General features: G+C 38.4%; 2 protein-coding genes and 1 pseudogene across 2 annotated transcripts; 1 reads left to right on the top strand and 2 right to left on the bottom strand.

Moving 5' to 3' along the window:
* Positions 1 to 436: 436 nt before the first annotated feature.
* LOC120216767 lies at positions 437 to 1,654 on the bottom strand. The gene has a single exon (XM_039214102.1). The coding sequence runs from the start codon at positions 1,652 to 1,654 to the stop codon at positions 437 to 439; it is 1,218 nt and encodes a 405-aa protein (XP_039070033.1).
* A 1,207-nt stretch (positions 1,655 to 2,861) lies between these two features.
* LOC120216678 lies at positions 2,862 to 5,278 on the top strand (annotated as a pseudogene).
* A 5-nt stretch (positions 5,279 to 5,283) lies between these two features.
* LOC120216677 (mannan endo-1,4-beta-mannosidase 7-like) lies at positions 5,284 to 8,377 on the bottom strand. Its single transcript, XM_039214032.1, has 5 exons — positions 7,957 to 8,377; positions 7,679 to 7,873; positions 6,393 to 6,515; positions 5,901 to 6,103; positions 5,284 to 5,817 (listed from the first exon to the last, which is right to left on the bottom strand). Exons 1-5 carry the CDS (start codon positions 8,278 to 8,280, stop codon positions 5,364 to 5,366), a joined length of 1,299 nt encoding a protein of 432 aa, XP_039069963.1. The 5' UTR covers positions 8,281 to 8,377; the 3' UTR covers positions 5,284 to 5,363.
* Between the last annotated feature and the right edge of the window lie 380 nt (positions 8,378 to 8,757).

The raw sequence follows: 8,757 nt of genomic DNA, 5'->3' as shown, positions 1-8,757 counted from the left end.
TATATTAACCCAACTCCTCCATCTTCTACCAAAACCCATTTTCTTAAGGATCAAATCCAAAAAACCCCAATCAATACTATCAAACGCTTTACTAAAATCCGCCTTAATCAAAACAGCTCCTTTCTTACTTTTTAACAGCCAGTCAATCACCTCATTTGCAATTAAAATGCAGTCTGATATTTGCTTACCGGCCATAAAAGTGAATTGATTCTCCCCGATGACCTCAGAGGCGCAAAAGCCCAACCTCTTGGCTAAAACTCTAGATACTATCTTATACAAACAACCCACCAACGAAATCGGTCTGAAATCCTTCGGATACAAAGCCTCCACCTTCTTAGGAATGAGGTGAATAAATGATTTATTAAACGATAAATCTTGAACTCTACCCCAATAAAAATTATGCATGAAAGTCATGACTTCCCCTTTAATAGACCCCCTAAAACTTCTTAAAACAATCCAAATTGAAACCATCCGGCCCCGGGGCTCTCGACTCATCAGCCCCCTTAATAGAAAGCCACACCTCCTCCTCTGAGAATGGACGCTCGATAAAACGCCTAGAAACAGAATTCAACCTCTTCAGATTAAGTCCAAATCTTTTAAGAGAGACAATGAACACTTCCTTGTATCCAGAGCTAAAGTACTTAACAAAAACCTTCTGCATTCCAACCTGACTTTTTACCACTGTATTCGAGATCTTGAGCTTAGATATCAAATTAATTCTACCTCGAGCAACAGCCGAGAGATGAAAAAATCTGGTATTTTTATCCCCATCTCTAAACCATTTCAATCTCAATTTTTGCAGCCACTCATGTTCTTCTTTCCTCACCGCAGCCCACAGCCTTGCCTTCAAAAAATATAACTCATTCTGCAATGCAGTGCTATTACCATCAGCAATGACTCTATTCTCTAAAATATCAATATGCTTGTTAATCTCTCCCACCGAAAAAGGGACCTTCTGATTTGCTGCACTTTCCCGAACCTTGGTCGCATCCTTTACTAACTCTAAAATTTGATTCATACCCTTACCACTATTTCTTTCACATAATTCCTTAATTATTCCAACAAGATCTGAATCTTCCGCCCAATGATTAAACCATTTAAACGGACGATTGAACTTTTTGGCCTTCTTTTCCTTTAAGATAATAGGTATATGATTGGATAAGCTTTTAGGTAAGGTGGTTTGTGTAAGAAGAGGGAACAAACTAACAATTTCAACAGAGACCAAGAACCTGTCTAGCCTACTTGCCGCCACATTCATACCACCCCTGAACCAAGTAAACTGACTACCTACGTTTGGAACTTCAACAAGATCCCAAGTAGAGATAAAATCCTCAAACATATTCATACCTCCTAAATGATCACAAACCCCTACTCTTTCATCATCTGATCGGACAACATTAAAATCGCCACCCAATATAATCGGGGAATTCAAGTCAGTAATCACCGCATTCAAAATCTCAAAAAAATCTTTCCTCTCCCCTGGCACGTTCGGACCATAAACATTAACCAAACCTATATCCAAGTTGGACCTAACTAAACTACCCTTTATAGCTAAAATTCTCCTGAGCACAACTTGATCTCTCATATCAAACATAGTCGAGTCCCACAACAAAATTAGACCACCAGAAGCGCCTTCAGCAGGCGAGCACAACATATTCCTAGCATTCTTACCTATCAATCTTCTTTCTAAGAGACCACTAATCACATAAATTTTTTTATTCTTGCAACATAACCACATCAGCCTTATTCGACTCAATAACACGGGATACTTCACGTATTTTTTCAACTTTCCCCAGCCCTCTCACATTCCAAGATAAAACAGACAAAGACTCTTCCATATAAATGAGAACACACACCAAGCAGGATACACCAGATAACAAAAGGGATTCAAGACTTACCCCTCCTCTCGATAGCTTCCAACCTAATAATCGCAGCTTCTCTCGAACCTGATAATTCCACTCCCAGTGCCTCACCAACTGCCATCGTCAACTCCGCTTCATTTTCTATGCACCGATTCTCTCCCCAATGGACCCTGTTCTTATCACCCTTAACTTTCGACCGAGATGAACTCTTCCGCTCTTCTTGCAATCCATTTTTGCACAATTTCTTCCTTCTAGCTTTAGTTAATCTCATGGAAACACCTTTCTTCGCTCGATTTGAAACATCCGCCTTTGGAATTCGGGACATATTCTGAGAGGAAAAACCCTCCGCTAGGTTCTGAGAATTAGAAAGACCCATCTTACCCACTGTAGAAACAGCCATCCGAGCTTCATCCACAAGATTAAAGGATGAAACTTCCTTAATTAGCACGTCCTGAAGCCTAGAACCGTGAGAAATGGACTGGCTTTCCCAACTTTGTGATAGATCTCTATTAATTTCCAAGAGCCCAAAGCTCTCATCTACAGGCTGAAAAACAGGCCCAATATTGGCCATGCTAGGAATGTCGTGCAATCTCTCTTCTGAATCCCCAATATTTACAGCTAGATCCACAGGATTAACCTCAACAGCTCCCACTTGGCTCGATTCTCTAACCAACACACCATCATCCTTATCAACTCTCTGACTAGCAGATTCAAACTGTTCCATCAGCTGCCAACTTTTCGCTAACTCAGCCTCTGCAACGTTTTCTTCTACGAAAGCCTGATCAACCGCCTCATGTTCCAAAGCTGGAAACCACTCGATTCCCCGCCGTTGACCCATCTATAAAAGTACGAAAGTCCTCATGGGACTCAGTACGGATGCTGATTTTGAAAATCTTTCCATTTAATATCATGGGGTGAGACTATTAGAGGAGGTCTTAAAAGCAGGGACTTTGGAACACAGTTATGGAAAAGCTTGAGACCTGAAAATTGTGCCAAAAAACTAAGCTTGGCGTTGCTTACTCTGTTCTCACCCCAGAAATTAACAAGGAGACCATGGTAAGTAAAAGAAAGCATTTTTAATGTCGTGCTTGATCCAAGGATTAAACAACTAGTATCTGATTTATTCTACTTTTTTCTGATTTTCAGAATTTTTTTAATGTTGGCTTTTGAATCTTTTGATTGTCAGAACTTTAAGGCACCGAATTTTGAGACTCCACAAGCGGACCCGAAGAAGGTGGCTTCCATTATATTGGGTGGCGGTGCTGGGACACGCCTCTTTCCTCTTACTCGCAATAGAGCTAAGCCAGCAGTAAGAAACCACTGTCTGGAGTTTTTTTTTTTTTTTTGATGTTTTGGATTGAAAGTAAATATTTTTCTACTTGAAAATGAATCTCAATCATCAAATTTGAAGTCTCACATTGGTGGGATTAAAGTTTTCTAATATTGTTTGGTTTTCAGGTTCCGATTGGAGGGTGTTACAGGCTGATTGATATTCCAATGAGCAACTGTATCAACAGTGGGATAAACAAGATATTTATCTTAACTCAGTTTAACTTCTTTTCCCTTAATCGTCACTTAGCTCGGATTTACAACTTCGGAAATGGTGTAAATTTTGGAGATGGTTTTGTGGAGGTAAGGCTATATTGATTTAGCAATACTGGGATAGATGTTCTGAATTATGCATATTATTCAGAAATCCATCTCTCTTGTGATAATTTTGTCCTCGTGAAGTTTTTATTACATATCTGAAAGTTTTGATGAAAACTAAATTGCCCGTCGCAGGTTCTGGAGGCCGCTCAAACATCAGGAGAATCAGGGAAAAAGTGGTTCCAAGGCACAGCTGATGCTGTGAGGCAATTTGTGTGGATCTTTGAGGTTACTTTCTGTGATTTGTGTTTGAGCTGAGATCATCCGCCATACCCCTGAAGTTCACCAAATATGATTTGTTTTACTATCAGGATACCAAGACCAAAGACGTAGTGCGATCATCTTGACCGTGCAGATTATATGGTACATTGTGAAATTTCTAACAGCTGAAGCATGGCATTTTACTTTTTTACTTTCTGGTGAATTAAGATTGTACCTTGAAAAATCATCAGACTAAACCACGGTCATTGTTCTTGCAGAGGCATATCGACTCAAATGCTGATATCACAATCTCATGCTTATCAATGGATGACAGGTATTTATCATGTTTTCTTATGTCATATTAAATATTCTAAGACAAAAGCCTAATATCTATATTCTTTAATGTGATTCTCTCAGTGTAAGGTGTGAGTTACAGGGAACAGATCTATTACCATGACGTGAAATATTTGAATATTGGTCCTCTATCTAGCTTTTAGATTATTTGAATATTGCTTTTGTTACTGATGCTCAGGGCATGAAGTATTTACAATGGTTGCTTTCCTTCAGAATTGGGAAATAAGTTCACCCTTTTTTTTGCAGGCGTGCATCAGATTATGGATTAATGAAGATAGATGGAGCAGGACGGATCGTCCAGTTTGCTGAGAAACCAAAGGGCGCCAATCTTAAAGCTATGGTACATGTTTGATCTCATAACTCACATTTTCATAATTGTTCTGTTTCCGAACATTATTAGTTGCTGATAATCAAAGCTAAAACTGTATGTTTCACGCTTGTATGACAGCAAGTTGATACCTCCAAATTAGGCCTATCAGCGCAAGATGCTGCAAGATATCCATACATTGCATCAATGGCTGTGTATGTGTTTAAAACCGATGTCTTGTTAAAACTTCTGACTCGGAGCTATCCATCATGCAATGACTTCGGCTCCGAGATTATTCCATCAGCTGTAAAGGAACACAATGTCCAGGCAAGTTGACTTTCAAAAGAACTGTCACATTTAGTTTCCACTTTGTACTTTCATTAGTATGCAGTTACTATTTGCAATAATGAGGACTTCTGCTCTAGTGATCAAACTGCTGAGTTTCTGGCTGTTTGAATGTTTGCAGGCATATTTGTTAAACGACTATTGGGAAGACATTGGAACAATAAAGTCCTTTGATGTCAATTTAGCCCTCACGGAACAGGTTGCTCTCCCTTTTTTCTGAAAAATGTCCTTTGACGTCTTTTACCGGTCAACAAAGATACTAAATCCCCCCTCATTTATATTTGCTTGCAGCAACCCAATAAGTATACATCCTAAAGAAGCCATCTGCAATAGCGAACATTTATGTGTTTTTTGTATTACTGCTGCTGCCCTTTGCTGTTCCATAGATTATAAAGTTCCCATGCAAATTTTAAAGAAACTCGAACCCCGTTTGCTTTATTTGTAATTCCCCCTTCTAGCACACACAATATAAGCTGGCTCATCATATTAGTTTATAATCGCAGGATGCCATTAATCTTTAGCGAACAATTCATTTCTAGAAAAGAGCATTCACCTCATTATAAACCCTGTATATATAATAAAACTACATCTTGTTACTTGATCTTCAAACACTTAATTTATTATAACACCATCATATATTTTCTTTCTCAATTTCCTCCTGTGTTACTGACGCCATTTCCAGACCACAACAGTGCTCTTCTGATATGCCTTGCTTTGTTCCATTTCTCCATGTCCCTCAACCTCACATACATCTTCCGAATCCGATTAAGTTTCTGAGACTCTTGAGCAATGAGGTTTACAGTTGAGGTGCTTTGGCTCAGGATCACCTCATACCCATCTCCATAAGAGTCCATTCCATCAGCTAAAAGTTGCCAGAATAGCCCACCAACAGCTGCACCTCCACCTCTGGCCGACGAGTAAATCGCTGTATACACAGTGTTGTAAAGCTCGTCTCTTTGGTTAGGACCTGCAATCTTCAAAGATTTTCCGAACTCAGCAAAAAGCAATGGTTTCTGAAGGATGTTCTGAGTATCTTGGATGTGATTGTTTAGCCAAGTATTCAAGAAGGCAATCTGGCTTTCATCATTTGAGTTCTGTAACCTGCTCAGCAAGCAAATGGTTCAAATTCAGGGAAGGATTTGATACATTGTCTTTTTACTGTTTTCACTGAGCATATAAATTACCATTGATCAGGATAAGAATGAACTGTTGCAAAGTCAATTCCGGGGATCTGGTTGTTTGCAATGAAATCAGCTCCTACTTGAAAGTTGGGATTATATTGCTGTTTTTGAGACGAGGATGGCCCATAAAACCCTTCCAAACCAGCTTCTAGTAAGTGGTTTCCATCAATGGACTTCACGTGGGAAGCCATTTCTGTAATCCAGGCCTGTTCAGCAAACAAAATCAAAGCAAAATCTGTTGGTCAATAGTTCGTACATTGGAGGCAGGTAAAAAATGAATACAGTAAAACAAAAGGCTGATACTAAAGTGGTGCAGTTACAACTCCCAACTCCACTTTAATGGATCATGCATGAGTCCGCAAAAAGCACCGACTGGAACCATTGGCATTAAATTCAACAGAGAAAAAAACTAGAAAACAAATAAAGTTTCTGAAAATTGAAACGAAAACAGAGTAACAGTGAAGCAAAACAGCTTGGTGATGATATACAGCTGACCTGCATGGTGTTTCCTGATGGATCCGAGAGGCACCTGGGCTCATTCATAAGCTCCCACGCCATTATAGTTGGTTCATCTTTGTAAGCCACTCCAGTCAGGGTGTTTCTTCTTGTAAGAACAGTCTATAATTAATTGCCAAAAACAAGAATGAAATTAAAAAAAAAACTTGCTCTTTGCATCAATTGCATATCTATTTTTACGAGTTTTACCCGGAAATGCTCTGTTTTGAAAATTGGACCGGATCGGCCTGTTCAACCGGGAATCGTTGTCTAGTTCGGTTCAATTTAGACCGGTTGAACCGTACTAGTGAACCGGACAGAACCGTTGAACCGTTCAAACCAGACCGACTGAAAACCGGAAAAAATCGAGAAAAACCCAGAAAAATCGCATTTTTTGTTTTTTAAATTAAACCAAACGACGACGTTTGTTAAACGAGCCAAGTCGAACTCGAGTATTGCTGAGCTCGACTCGAACTTGAAAAATTTAAAAGTAAACTCAACTCGACTCAAACTCACAAGTTAAAAATTATGAAGTTTAACTCGAACTCGAAATATAATATTGAAACTTGAACTCAAAAAAAATTTAGAAGCTCGATTGAAGCCTAAAATTCGAGCTTGATTGAAGTAAAAGAATAATTCACTCAATGTTCACCAAAAAGACTCCATGATTTTGAATGCCAAATTACCTCTATTATTTATAGAAGTTAGTTGGGATGATCTTCTATATTTCTTAGCCATGTAAAATTGTTTTTAAAAAAAATTAAACCAAACAATATCATTTTGTTATGATTTTTTTAGCCTCAAATTTATTTTTTAATTATAGTTATATAATTATATTTATTATTTAATATGTTTTACCTTAAATATTATGTTAGTTAATTTGAATCATTTTGTTTCACTTGATTTTATGGTTTTTAACTTTATATATATTATGACTTGTTTTGAATATGAATTGTGATATAAAAAATTATCTTTTATTAAATATTTTTTGTATTTTTATTTAATTTTTTAAATAATTATGACGTAGTCCGATTCTTCCGACCGGTCAGATCGATTCGACTGGTTGAACCAGTGAACCGGTAGCATGACCGGTTCGCTAACCGATCCGCTAACCGGTCCGGTTCTGAAAACCATGCGGAAATGTTCATCTACCTCTGTCTAAATTAGTGCAATAAATGAATTATTCAATGCAAAATCTTATTCCTGTCATTTCTACAACTGTCAAAACTCAGAAGGCAGGCTTTCAAAATGGATGTGTGAGGAAAGGGGGGAGAACAGATACTGACATTGATATGGTTCTTGTAGTATTCTTTAACAACAGAGTTCGTAAAGAAATCATCATCAGAGCCGAAGGATTGCCCTTGATTTCTTGCCCAGTTCACATACTGTTTCTTCCCTCCAAATTGATCATAGTTATTCCCAAAGCTTAAAACTAGTTTGATCCCATACCTCTTAGCTTCAGATACTACAAAATCCAATCCCTTCAAGTAAACAAAAAAGCATAAAGAAATCAGAAACAGATCAAGGACCAGATTTTTTAACCTGAAAATGTTTTAATTTGAACCTGGAACATCAGCTCGTTGTAGGAGCCAGGTGAGTACTGAAGAGGTCTGTCTCCACCGTCACTGAAAGCCCAAGTTCTTGCTATGGCGAGGCCGTGCTGTTTAGCTTGTTCAAATGCAGACGAGACTTTGCTTCTCTGAGATGAATCAGCGGCCATGTACATGAGCCAATAAGCATTGAACCCATTTGCGTAGAAAGGACTTCCGTTCAACATTAGTTGCACTCCTTTCGTTTTCACAAATCCATCGTCAGCCTTGACATGTCGAAGAAAAATTCCTTGTTCAAACAAAAGAGAAACAAACAAAACCAGACCCCAATGCTTCATTTTTTTTCCGCATGCCTTGGTTCATCTGGAAAAGCAGCGAAGAATAAAAAAAAAGGGAAAAGAATAAATTCAAAACAGATTTAGTAGGTTTATATAGCTGTGGAAGTAGTAGCGGTTACAAAAACAAGAGGGAACTGAAAACCCTTTAAATCCCTTATTTGGGGCAGTGCACCGCCCCAAAAGAAAAAAAATTGATTTGAATGGCCCGACAGGGAGAGGGGGACAAACCCAAGTGTTAAAATTACGGCTGTCATTTGGCAATCCCCATTACTTTTTAGATCCTCCACGGCCCCACGGCCCGAGTCAAATTGATGGTATAAGTTAAAAGTGTGGCATCATCCACTTGTTCTGCACAAGGAAACCATATGTATTGTACCGTCCATAATATCAGCATGAAATAAAAAAAAAATGTTTGTTCGTTGCATGTTAGGTAAGCTGAAAATGCTGAACTCAAAACAGCTCATTTTTTTATATTTT

Source organism: Hibiscus syriacus, unplaced genomic scaffold (assembly GCF_006381635.1).
Source record: "Hibiscus syriacus cultivar Baekdansim isolate YM2019G1 unplaced genomic scaffold, ASM638163v2 tig00110163_pilon, whole genome shotgun sequence".
Classification (NCBI taxonomy): domain Eukaryota; kingdom Viridiplantae; phylum Streptophyta; class Magnoliopsida; order Malvales; family Malvaceae; genus Hibiscus; species Hibiscus syriacus.
The sequence above is the reverse complement of the archived record's forward strand: the minus strand, read 5'-3'. Positions and strand labels throughout refer to the sequence as shown.